Raw genomic sequence first — 13630 nt, forward strand, 5'->3', positions numbered from 1 at the left:
GCTTCCTCTGGGTATCCAGCCTGGCAGGGCTGCCTCTGCACCTCTGGAATGCATAAGCACCCTTGGTCTTCTAGGAACTGCTGTGCTGTTCTCAAAAACAGCCAGCCCCCTAAAAATACCCGACTAGGCTCCCTCCCTGCCTTGACTCAGGGAGTAGAGACTTTAGCTTTGATCTTTTGATGTGAATGTAATGGACAAGAACTTGTCATGGTGATTATTTTGAAAATCAGAACCTCTGATATTAAGAAGCAATTCAGAACTCTAAGGAACAGTGAGGTTTATCTTTCACCTCCCATCCCAGTTACTGAAATAATTAGTATTATGGGTGTCCATTATTAGTCTCAGGGGTTATAGTATGTTCAGGCTTGTATCTGAAATGTCCCCCCACCAGATCCCCAGTTTGTGGTACTGAAATGGGGGTTGTGAGGCCTGGGTGGTAGAGGTGAGTCACTAAGGACAGGCCTTTAAAGGCTGAAGCCTGGCTCTGCCTGTTTCAACTGCTGTGCCTTCTTTCCCATGACTGTTCCCTCCGAGACCGAGAGCCAGAACAAACCCTTGCTCCCTTAAGCTGCCTCTGCTACAGGAATTCGGCCACAGTAACAGGAAGGCAAGTGATACATTCTAGCAGATACTGAAACCATGCAGAGTTTTGTACTCTATATGACCATGACTTTTCCTATGTTGTGTGTGCTAACACACAAATTAAGCATGGTAAAAATTAATAATAACAACTAATAGGACAGTTAGAATGTGTTGTAATGAAATTGTCAACATGTCTGTTCTTGTACTTTGGGGACGTTATTAAGAAAAGCAAGGGTTCCTTGAACAAAATCCCACATCTCTCCACCAATCTGGTAGCCTAGGCAGTTAACAGGCATGAAGTGTGGCTACACCAATCCATGTCCTGGATGGAACAAAAGCGGCATCAGGTCGCATCATATTTCTTTTTAAAAGATGTGTGCAAGTAAAAGTATGAACTCTTTAGGCTGGAGTTTTAATTTTTTTGGTCCATGGTTAACTGTGGATCATTGTTGCTGCCATTTCTTGCTCTGTGAAAACAGAAGAGCAGGATTTTAGAAAGCCTTTCTTAATCACTTCAAAAGGTTCCACTTTAGAATCATTCACCAATGAATGACCTTGGTGTGACCTTGGGAATGGTGATTCCCTAAAGCCCTGAACAACCATGGACACCACAGGCCTTGGACACAGCAGCTCCTCATTCTCTTCTGCCATGCCTCATGTAACTGTCCAGCATGCCGCCCTACTGGCTCTCTGTCTTCTGACCACTGCTCTTCCAGATCTTGACCTTCATGCATGTTCCTGTCCAGAGGATATACTGAGAGGCCAAAGCTAACTAGGAAACTGCCTTGTCCATCTGCCAGGGGGTCTCTTCTTCATGGCCTGTGCAGCCATCAGCAGGTACAGGCTTTCATCACTGTCTTCTCTGCAAGACTTCCCGCCTCGACTCTCAAGCTCTGGAGACAGCATGCACCACACACAAACACACACACACACACACTCACACAGGCACACATGCACACATATGCTCGGTTTCCCAGGAGTCCATGTGAGCACAGCTTCCGGTAGCAAATGCTATACATGATGGAATGCTTTCAGGGACGACAGCCCTGAAGTGGCTCCGCCCCTGACACAGCTTTCTCTGCTGGCATCTGCTCACCTGTATCCCGCCAGAATGTTCATGAGTGTGGACTTCCCAGCTCCAGAAGGACCCATGATGGCCACCAGCTCTCCACTGTTGAATTTCCCAGAGATCCCTTTCAAAAGGGTCTTGTATCCTGCAAAATGCAGAGTGGATTCATTTTTCTAATTGTTGCATGCTCTGTTTGGCCCCAACGCTGAGCTGCTTGGCTGCAGCCAAAGGCAGAGTCTCCCACAGTGAATGCAGTATGAAAGATATGAAAGACTTAAGGTGCATTCTACGCTGGAAGCAGACCTGGGTCTGTTTCATGATACTCTCTTCCAAGAATGACCTCATTCTGTATACCCACGTTCACAGCACGTATACATTGCTTAGGGTGTTCAGAGCACGTGTTCAAGTGGAATCTAAGTCTAGGAAGATCCACCAACCTCATGTCAAAAGGGCAGGTGGACAGAGCCTATTCAGCACTGGACCAAAGACCGTTTCCTCCTCCTGATGTGGTACACAGGTCCCTGTACTGACAAGCAATTATCTCAGCATTTCATTTGCGAGTTTTTTTCCTTACCCCTCCTAGACTTACAGAAACACAAATAATTTGTACACAATTCACAAGCAATTGCTTTATGATTAAATAATATAATCAATGCATTGTTAATCCCCCTATGAATGATTAAAAGGGCTTATTGTCACACAGTCACATCAAATGTCTAGGGAAGGTCTGCCAAGTGTCTTCTGCCAGGATCTTTGGGAGGGGGGGACACATCCGAAACAAAGTCAGAGCCCTGTAGTTTTCAAGTAGACTGTGGAAGTGTGCTATAAATGACAAACAGAAGCCAGCGGTTCAGAGATAAAGATGCCAGCTCAGACATGTCCCTTGGCATGGTGTCAGGTAAGAGCCCACCCTCGCATGGCAGGCTCCTTACATTTTAGCTCTTGTTCATAATGGCTAAAGAGACCTCCTGAGCCAGGGACATGTGGGGAACTTGCCTGGTCTCCCCAGGCTCCAGCAAACACCCAGACCTGCAGGCTGAAGAGAACTCCACCCCACGGGGAAGGCTTATCCACACGCTCACTGTCTCTCACAGATGGGACACTTGGACATTCCAACCTGTCACCAGGTGCCACCTTAATTTGGAAGAGGAGTCCCTGGAGCCTTGTTTAAGCAAGGCAGAGAGAAGCGGAAGCTAGAGCCAGGAAGCCAGCCGCTCTGAGACTGAATCATTAAGAAGAGGAGGTTGGTTGTCAGCTGCTGCTCCAGAGGGCTGAGAATCATCCCAGTGGGAGAAGGGGCCCAGGAACAAAAGGGAGGGGCGCAGAAGGAAGCTCAAGCTGTGGAGGAACCCGGTTTCCCTACATGATGGCACTGGAGAGCAGAAGGGGATGCGTGAAGGGGGAAGTGCAGGAACTGTGTCTGTCTTCAGTGGACAGACAGACGAGCAGGTGGGTAGACAGACGTACAGAAGAGCCAGGGACACTTTCTGCACAAAGCCAAGTGGCCTGTCCTGCAGGCTCGTCAGACAGAGTTCTGCCACTTGGGGACAGATGTGGACCTTCAGGGGCCCTGAGTGACATCACCAAGGGAGCGCTAAATATTCGGGTGCCTGCACATTACCATGCTTATCTATCTAGGCTGCAGCTGGGGTTACTGTCGAGCAAACAGTGTTTCAGGCTGCTTCTATTCCAAGACAAACACTCAGACCCTGCTGAGCTCCCATGAGCTGGAAGCTGCTCAAAGCTGGAGACAGGTCACTGTGATAGCCACAGGCTGACTGAAAGCCAGATGTTCTGCAAGTTCCCTTTGTGGAGCTCACATGAGAAAAACACATAGACGGCTGGATACAGCTGGACCCCCATCCCCCGATCAACAGATGGAGTGTGTATGACCAGGTGTAGAAGCCACTTCACACTTCTAACAAGGCAAGCAGCTGTTTAGAGCCCTGTTTTTACACAGCCAGGGCAGGACCAGAGAGTATTTTCCCTTAGAAATCAAGACCACATTCCTCTGCCTATGAACAAATCGGCCCTTCCTCTTTCCCCCCCTAATCTATTTTTATAGGTATGCATGTTTGCATGTGCATAGAGCATATTTGTAGAGGCCAGAGGTGGATGCTGGGAATTCATTCTCCTTCACTCTTCTACCTTACTGAGGCAGGATCTGTCATCAAACCCAGACATCAAGCCGGGCGGTGGTGGCACACGCCTTTAATCCTAGCACTTGGAAGGCAGAAGCAGGCAGATCTCTGTGAGTTCGAGGCCAGCCTGGTCTACAAGAGCTAGTTCCAGGACTGGCTTCAAAGCAACATAGAGAAACCCTGTCTCAAAAAACAAAACTAAAACAAAACAAAATAAAACCCAGACATCACAGACATGGCTAGTCTTGTTCTAGCTAGCTCGCACTGGGGATCCCTTCTCTCTGCCTCCCTAGACCGAAATTACAAGGGAGCCTGTCATATCCATCCAGCATTTACAGGACTTCTGGGACTCCAAACTCTGTCCTTCATACTTGTATGAAGCCCTTGGGCCACTGAGCAACTTCCCTGGCCCAAGCCTTTCCTCTTTAGATAGGAAATCACCCCCTAATAATCCCATGAGCCTCTGCTTGCCATGTGAGATGGTCCCCAGCTAAACAACACCTCTCATAGGACAGCACCTCCAGGATGAGCTAATGCTGTGCCAGAAAGCAGGAAGCTGTGCACAAGGGGGATGCAAGCGCTGTTTCCATCTCCTGCGCTAACAACGCTTTACACACTGAACCCTCCCGGTCCACCGACTAAGGGGATGCAGGTGGTCTAACTCAGGATCGGGACTGCCTAGCTTGTTTTCGTCGGACGTGACTGGCTGAGTGTTTGAGTGTTCCTGAAGGCAGCCTGGCTCACTGGGGTTGGACATGGTACCAGCTTTGCTCATAGCGTTGTTTGCCTGCCATCGTCTTCTGCACATTTCACACACACAGAAGAATTCAGAGAGGGCTGGGGATGGCTAATTACACCTAGCAGCCCAGTCAAGGAAACAGGGCCCCAGTTTCAGGCGGCCTGAGGCAGTCTGCAGACCTGGGGCCGCCTGCGTTTGTGCCAACCTGTGCAGAGCAGCCTGTAGGTCTCAGCAGCCGCTCTTCTGACTCCCCGACCTGTGAGCAGACTCAGTGCTCATTGAGCCTGGCCATTCAACGCAGTCATAAAACACGCCAGGTGTGTTATTCCCTTACTGGCGCCTTGTGGTCAAAGGCCACACTAAGGCATCGACTGTCAAAGGCCTCTCTTCCTTTCAAGTCAAGGGCTTAATCCACAGACACCATGTGGATTACATGACATCATGACTGCGTGGACTAAGGGTCCTGTCTGTGTCCGGGGTACTTGCTGGGCACCAGCTCCCACCAAGAAGCATTCACAAGACCAGACAGTTCCAATCCAGCTGCTTATGGCTGTGATCATCTTCAAGGAGCTAACACCATTCCTGGCTGGGATCGCATGGGCTTCTCTGTACAGGAGGCTGTCAGTCTGGAGGGAATCCTGTCTCCAGTGCCTGCCCCAAGGTTGGCTTATAGCTGTGAGAACCTGCCACTACCACGGTGGATGGATGGTCACTCCAGTAGGCCTGTCTCTGATGACTGGCACTCCCAGGGCCCAGAAGACAGAGGCCACCCCTATGAGTGGCAGCTAGAAAAACCCTACTCCTGAGGAAGGAAAGGGAAATGTGTGTCTTGATAGTATGCTGTTAGCATTTTGCAGATGGGGGACCATTATGGTCTTCATGGAGCAAGCTGTCTCCAGGTAGAATGCAATCTACTTCTCTGATCTCAGCAGCCCCCAGGGAGGCAACTAGGAGGCAACGGTTTCTGTTTGGGGTGGGGGAGAGGCTGCAGAGGCCCTGACCTACCAGGGGTCTCAGAGAAGGAGAACCCGCACTGCCTCCAGGTCCAGCTACTTTACAGCAAAGGCCACTTGCAAGGTTCCAACCACCCACTCCTCAGGGTCAACAGAGAGATAGGTCAGGTGTGGAAGTAGCTGCCTGACTGAGGACAAAAGCTCCCAAGGACTGGATCAGAAACCCCAGCCAGACTCCCTGTGGAGCCAGACAGTCTAAAGTCACCTGCTAAGAGGGGAGTTTATAGGGTGTGGACCCCTGAGCCTCAGGGACCAGAGCTGGCAGAGCCTGAAGATGGTAGGGAAAACAGGACCACTCCCTCCCCAGGCAGATGTGTGGCAGAGCCCCGACTAAAGAAAATCCATGCTGACAAAACAAATAAAGACCATCAGCTGGGGGCTGGAGAGATGGCTCAGTGATTAAGAAGTCCTGAGGTCCTTCCGGAGGTCCTGAGCTCAATTCCCAGGAACCACATGGTGGCTCACAACCATCTGTAATGAGATCTGGTGCCCTCTTCTGGTCTGCCAGCACACATAACAGGTAGAACACCGTATATATAAAAAAATAAATAAATCTTTTTTTAAAAAGACTATCAACTGGGCGGTGGGAGGCTGAGGATTTCTTCCTATCTAAATATGTCAGCCTTAGGTGGGGAAGAAAGGGGCAGGCAAACCTAAGTGCTAACAGGATTCCAGCCTACTGGGGCTCTCTTCCTGTCACACCCACCAGAAAGAGCTCATGGCAAGCCTGTCCTGTGTCCATGTACACACATGTGCAGTCTGTGTACACGCTGCCAGCACGGACACAGGGACATTCTCCATCTAGACATGAACATGCCATGTGCACACACACACCTGCAGGTTATTATCAGCACCATGGGTGCAACCTCTCCCCTCTGGTGGGTACACACTCACCCACCACAGACACACACCTCCAAAGCACACGGAGTGTGTATAGACAGGCTAGGTCCTCAGATCTCAGCCTGGCCACCCCTGCCCCAGCAGGGAGAGAGCTGGCAGTCACTCATATCAGCCCACATGAAGCAGCTTCCCATTATACGGAATTTTTATGCTTCTAAAAGTGAAGATAGTCTCTCTCTGAGCTTCCAAGCCTGGCTAGAACAATCTGAAGCAGTTTTCACAGTCCAAACGATGTCACAGCACCAGTGAGGTCTCCAGACGGGCTCCAAATGCCACATCAACCTTAGCCTAAAGGCTATCCAGCTGTCCTGGCCCCCATACCGGAGGCCCAAGGTGACTCTGCATAAGCCAGAGTGCCTAGGACGAGCCTAACCTCGCTTCCCTGCCTCCCCTGCTCATCTTCCCACTCTCTTAGCTCCTACCTGGGGGGATCTGACTCCAGAACAGATTGCCCGCCTCTCCTGATGTTTTACACTCTCTCTCCAAGAGTAAACACAACACCTAATGATAGAGGTACATGGTTTTTTTTTTTTTTTGGTTGTTGTTATTCTTATTATTTCACCATTTTATATGTGTGAGCATTTTGCCTGCATGTATGTCTGTATACCACATGTATGCCTGGTACCCACGGAAGCAAGAAGAGGGCTTCAGATCCCTTGGAACAGGTAGTTGTGAATCACCATCTGGGCACTGGGAATAGAACCCAGATTCTCTGGAAGGGCAGTCAGTGTTCCTGAATCCCCAGCCATCTTTCCATCCCAGAGGTACATAATCTTTCAATACCTGGTGGCATTCTTTTCTTACCCTCTTTGGTACCCCCAGTGCCCAAGGACCTTCTGAACTGCCGGTCAGCGAGAGAGTGAGACAGACCTAACCCTGCCAATCAAACTGATGCTCCTGGCATTCTGTACTTCCTGGAGGACAAAGGAGCTTTGGACCAATGACAGTGGTGGACATGGAGTCTGGAACACTGTGCTGGTAACAGAAATGGGGACCTGAAGGTACACAGGGAGCTGTCAAAGTCACAAAGTGACAGAGGAAGGCACTGTGATCTGTCCCCAGCTGTGCAAACAACACACTGTCCCCTGGGCTGTCCCTCTCTTTGGAAGAGGAGCAGGTCTTCTATTGACCTATGGAAATCCACCAGGGTCTTAAGCCAGCACTGTGCTCGAGAAAGTAATGAAGTAATTGATTCCTCTTTCTTTCCCTTTACCATCTATTGCTGTAGATTCGCTGGACCCCTAAGTGTATGCAGAAGCCCCTCCTGCTTCAACCTTCCAGCCTGGATTCAGTATATCTAGTTGTAACTGGCCCCTGTATGTCACTAGGCAGCTTCCATTTGGGTCCCAGGAACCAGGCAGAAAGGCTCATGGGTATTAGTTAGGCCCTCCAAATACCTATCTCCTTATGAGGCTACACACCAGATGCCCAAGGCACATAATGGGTGTGCTTCAATGACGACATTGCTCTCCCATGCAGCTCAAGGGCTCTTTGTGTAGAAGGTTCATGGAAGAACAGGAAGTCACATAGCTACAGTGCCTCATTCTGGACCTAGCTCAACTGAGCCCAGTTTTCTAACTTCCAGCTCTCCATGGTAGCTAAAGGATGTGCTGGTCACCTGGCTTAGGCCTTTGGTCTGTCTCCAGCTCAGCATCTTCTGCCAAACAACCTTTTCCATACTGCAAGGCCTCCTGCCGGGAAGGCCTCTCTTCATTCATGCCAGGACTCATGCATACCCTCAAAACAGCCTGTGTCTCACCAGCCGTTGGTGCAAGGCCAGCATTGTGAACATGCATGCTTCTTGCCTGCTGCATGTTGAGGCTCTGACAGCATCTGATATGGCCTGCCAGGACATGGAAGGTGCCCTGCAGAACTGTGGTGGTGGCTGCTGGCATAAGTCTCCCTTCTATGGCAAGACCAGACACTGGCTTCCCCACCTTTCCTAACACACTTGACTTGCAATGACATCAGGAGGGGCACTTTCCTCTGACGTCCTCCCCAGATCAAACACTAAAACAGGATTAAAATCAAAGCAGCGAGCCGGGCCTGGCAGCACACACCTAAAATCCCAAGTGCTCAGGAAGTTGAGGAAGAAGACCTTACGTTCAGGGCCTTGCATGGGCATCTTAGTGAGACTGTGACTCAAAACAGAAATTAGTAAAGAGAAAGGAATGTGGCAGGGGATGTGGCGCAGTGCAAGAGTGCTTGTCCAATAAGTGTGGAGCCCTAGGTCCAAAACCCAGATAAACCAGCAAAACAGAACCCAAGCTCAAAACTTCCAGGATCAGAGGAAGGGCCAAAGGAGAGAGGCCAGGCGAGATTAGGATGCCCTCCACCCTGCAGTCACCAAGTCAACTAGGGTCTTGTGTTCCCAGGCACCTCTGCTGTGAATAAAGGTGTGTCTTGCGACACATGTCAGAGTTGAGCTACATCAGAGCCATGCTCCACTGAAGCGCGGCCACAGTACGGCTTCCAGAAGCACGTGTGGACTTATCGTGTTCCCTTAGTATTTACATAGAGAGGTTTCCCAGAGGAAAATGTCAGCTTAGCACTCTCCTTCTCCTGGTGGCCATGGCTAGTGGGAGGTAGATACCCAGGTAAGCTGTCTGTGTGTCATGTTTGGGAAGCATTCCAAGGACAGGTACAGAAATGGCTGCTCGAAGTACAGCTTCCACACCTGGGTTCAACAACCTGCCGTCAGGGTGGGGATGGGGGTTTCCTGCACCCAGCCCCTGGACCGCCCTCCTCTTCCTGTTCCAAGTGAGGCACACATAGGGAGAACACGGTACGCTTTGTAAGATTACGCGGGCCTTCCGAGGGATGCTTCTCCTAGGGTGGCTGCTTAGTCTTTTAACTCTAACTGCTTCAGCCCGTGGCTCTGGACATTCTTTCCACCCACCGCTCCTCACCCTGAATGTTCCCTCAGCTCTCCATTGGGCCAGAATCTCCCAAACCGAGTTCAGCAAGACACTGGGTGTCTCAGGAGGCAGGGACTAGGGAGCAAGCTCAGTTAGTAAGATGCTCGTGCACCAGTGTGAAGACCTGAGTTCAAGCACTAGACAGAACCCTCACCCAAAACATACTGTGGTGTGCACTTACAATCTCAGGGCTGGGGAAATCTCAAGACAAGATTCCTGGGGCTTGCCAGGTAGTCAGCCTAGCCTACTGGGAAAGCCCCAGGACAGTGAAAGATGTCTAACAAAGAAAGCGGTGGTATATGAGAAAAGACACGAAAAGTTAATCTCTGGCCTCTATAGTTACACACACACACACACACACACACACACACACACACACACACACACACACGCCAGCACGCACGCACCCCCACCAGGTCGACAGGTATTAAGGCTTATGCTGTTCCCAGAAAAAGTGACTTGAATAGGCTTTACCCGAGTTGGCAGGGCAAGGGAGTTTATTTCAGGTGTCACCAACATGTCTAACTAGAAGCCACCAGCTTTTCCGTCATTAGTTCCTCTCCTGTCTCAGACTTAGAACTCAGTCTTCTTGAGCCTCCGCTGCCTGAGGGAGGGGGCCATATGTGTACAAATACATTGCCTTCTTTAATTTTTGATGCATGCTAAAGGGCACTGTCAATACATGGACGACAGAGAGGAGAAATGCTGAAAGAGTGTCCCCAAGTACCTTACCAAGTACTGAGGAAAGCCAGAACCTAGACAGAGTTACGTGGAGGCCAGGCCCAAGTCACCTTCATGAGACACCAGGAGAGAACAAGCGGATGTGCTGGATACCAAGGGATGAAGGGAATAGGGGTTCTGGAAAACTAACAAGAAAGTTAAAGACGCTCTGAGTTACAAGGCTCAAGAGGCCGGCCCCTGAGGCTATGAAAGCAGTGAGTGCCTGCTGGGAGAAGAGGAAATCTCAGGTGGAGTTGTTCCCAGGCTGTGCAGGAACCTCCAGAGACGCAGCTTTTGTGCCTTGTCCCACACAGAATGGGGTGAACATTTAACAATACCACTGGCTGAATCGCCTATACCCCTACATAGCCCCTTCCCCATGCTCCCATTACAACCCGAATAATCTCACCAAGCCAGATTGCACGTAGTCATTGGTTTGTTCTGCTGTTAGTGCCCTACCGGAGGAAGCCTAAGGAGCTAGCTTTAACAGTCAATACGACCCAACCCAGAGCCATCTGAGAAGGGAGTCCATGGAGGGTCCGCCCAAAGCAGACGGGTCTGTGGGTCTGTGGGGACTGTCTTGTTAGTTGATATAGGAGGGTCCAGCCCACTGTGGGTGGCTCCATTCCCTAGCAGTAGTTCTGGGCTGTGTAAAAAGCAGGCTGAGTATGAACCTGCAACCGAACAACCGAGCAGTGTTCCTCAATGGTTTCTGTTCCAGCTCTGCCCCAACTTCCCTTAGTGATGACCTATGACTTGGAAGTATAAGCCAAACAGATACTTTCCTGTCCAAAGTTGTTTTTGTCAAGGTATTCTTAACCACAGGTCCAGGAAGGAAACTAGAACAGAGGTTGAATGGTGTTTGATCTTATTTCCCCAGGAAAACTCACACGACAACCAGCCTGTCTCCAGTCTGAGGCACACACCTCAGCTCTTCCTGAGTCTCAACCCTTCCTCATCACAGTCTCCAACCCTGCCCCACACATCACCTCCACTGAAGTATTTATTCTCCTGTGCTTCTCTCTTTTTACTGTCTAACTATATTCATCCTTAAAGAGCTTAAGTAATTGTTGCATGTTTCTGGAATTTATATAAATGGCGCCGTATTGTCTCTTCCAGGGGTGGTTTCTCACCACATATATAATTTACATATACATATACATGTGTATATATACATTTACATATATATGTATGCATGTGTATATATTGTCCAAGAGACAAGGCTCTGCTTCTTTGCACAGTTCTAGAATACTCCATGCTGAGGTTATCTGTGGCTTGCTAACTAACTCCTCTTTCTAGTCATGGCACATGGTGCTCAGTATGGACAGGGCTGACCCCAGCCTGGGGTGCTTCAGCAGCTGAAGGGACCTGCAGTGCTGAGCACTCACTGTCAGCACGCTCATCATGGGCCTCAGCCACGAGAGTCACCATAGCAAAGTGCTCCATCTCTCCGCCCCTGGGCTGCAGCCCCATGTCTCCTGTCTGTGATACATGGCCCATTTCAGGCTAATGCTGGAAGCCGCCTGCCACCAGTCCTGCATGTGACATGCTGAGCCTCAACAGCTCTGAGCCTGCTGTGTGTCGAGCCCCCATCTGACCCCTATCTATGGAGACCCTCCTTGTATCTGAATCAGCCGTCTGTCTCCTCATTTAGGGTAATGTCTCTATAATTGTGTGAAGACTACTGTATGCCCTGAGGATTAATATTAGCAATTAAAACTGGAATAAATGGGGGGTGGCTAAAGAAATAGCCCAGTAGTCAGGAACACTCATTGCTCCTGCAGAGAATGGAGTCTGGTTCCCAGCACCTAGGTTGGAAAATCCACAACTATGTGGACCTCCAACTCCAAGGGGCCTGATGCCTTCCTCTGGCCTTGTGAGTACCAGCACACAGGCATATACTTGAAAATAAAAACATATGATTAAGAGCATTGGAATAAAAGGATCAGAGATTGCCAAAGGTCATAAAAGTCTAATTCTGCAGTAGCTGGTGCATCTACAGGACATGAAGGCGGGGTTACTGTCGTTTATCGTAATTCAATCAACTCTGCTTCTGCAGAAAGACAGACGTGTCCATCTATGTTCCTGACAACGGGCTCACAGCACTTTGCAATCTACGAAATAAGCATGACTAGACAAGGGCTTTCCTAACTTAAATAAATTATAAACATGGCTGTGCATGTACAGACACACACGTGTCACTGCATCAAGGTGACACTTCCCACGTTCTACAGGTCAGAGCTACAAAGAAAGGGAGACGCTCATGTAGTTAGTTGTTTCTCAGCCCCTTACTTCAGACTTGAAGCTATGACCGTGAACCCCTCCCTCCCTCCCGTCACCCCCCCCCCCGCCTCTGTCTCCCTCTCTCACTGCCCTGGAGCAGACCTGCTCTGGTTATTGTTTGTGCACATGGACTGAGATTGTTTTATGAAATATTTATTACCAAGTGAATTACTAGAGCAGCTTGGCTGTTCTGCCCGGATCCCTCAGAATTGAAACGCCTCAATGATAATTCCTTTCAGAGCTATTCTAGATCCACAGAAGACCTTAAGAAGCTGCTTCCCACAGGCACCTTCTGTAGGAGTTTGCAACTCAGCTCTTTGAAGTGTTCACATGGCTGGTTCACAAATGGAGAGGCCTTGCGATCTAGAATGTGAAGAAACCCCCATGCTGGCACTAATTCAGCAGAGGTGGCCCCTCCACAGCTCTTCGCTTCAGTTGTCCACACCGATCCAGAGCAGAGTCCCTCACCTGCCCCGCGGCCTCTGGGATGTTCTTTCTAGGACACAGATCTTGATCAACTTCAAGGCCAAGCCAAGAAGGGGCAGACTTGGAAGTGTATTGCTGAAGCAGCCCTTTTTCTGGCTTTATCCTGACCCTTCCATTAGCACAACTCTACCACACTTCCCTGTGAAGACAGTCTCCAGAAAGGGGAAGTCTCAGGAAGAGAGAGGGAAACACATTTGAGATGCTAGGTTGCTCCATCTTGGCCTCAGGTTGCTCCCTCCTCTGGGCAGGGCTCCCACATGTATATATATCCAGGCTCTAAGGGAGGGGGGAGCTCCCACCTATGATCTAGGCTCTGTGCTTTTCCATGCCTTCTTCTCATGCATGGCATGCTGGCTTCACTCTTGTGGCTGCTCTGTTAACTGCCCTGATCTCCTCCTAGCCCCACAGTTAGCAAGGGAAGTCACCTGGCCTGTACTTCCTTACCAAGAGTCAACCACATACAGAAGGCCCAGTTGGCCCAGGAGGCTCCCCTGGGCGGCCTCTTGATCACACTGGGTGAGGACTCTTCCTTTTTCCAGCAGTCTCAACTGAGAAGACAAGAGCTTTCTAGTTCCCTAAGCATGTGTATAAGTTCACCAGTCACCTGACGGGCTAGTCCACGGTTCATGAAGAGGTACATCTCGCTAAGAGAACCGTCTTTCCTTTGGTTGCTTCCTCTGTCCTCTTTCAGGGGTTCTGTGACTGAGTTCATCCCGCCCACTCCCTGGTACAGAGCATGGTCATGTAGACTTCTCAGGAGGCCTGCGGTTGTACCAAGG

General features: G+C 49.9%; 1 protein-coding gene across 1 annotated transcript in view; it reads right to left on the reverse strand.

Annotated features, from left to right (window-relative positions):
- Nucleotides 1–13630, reverse strand: part of Abcg1 (ATP binding cassette subfamily G member 1) — a 53820-nt gene that overhangs the window by 18578 nt on the left and 21612 nt on the right. The window contains exon 3 of the mRNA XM_005360310.2: nt 1679–1796. Coding sequence (XP_005360367.1) covers nt 1679–1796 — 118 coding nt within the window. The remainder of the gene's footprint in view (nt 1–1678; nt 1797–13630) is intronic.

The sequence above is a fragment of the Microtus ochrogaster genome, linkage group LG2, assembly GCF_000317375.1.
Source record: "Microtus ochrogaster isolate Prairie Vole_2 linkage group LG2, MicOch1.0, whole genome shotgun sequence".
Taxonomy (NCBI): Eukaryota; Metazoa; Chordata; class Mammalia; order Rodentia; family Cricetidae; genus Microtus; species Microtus ochrogaster.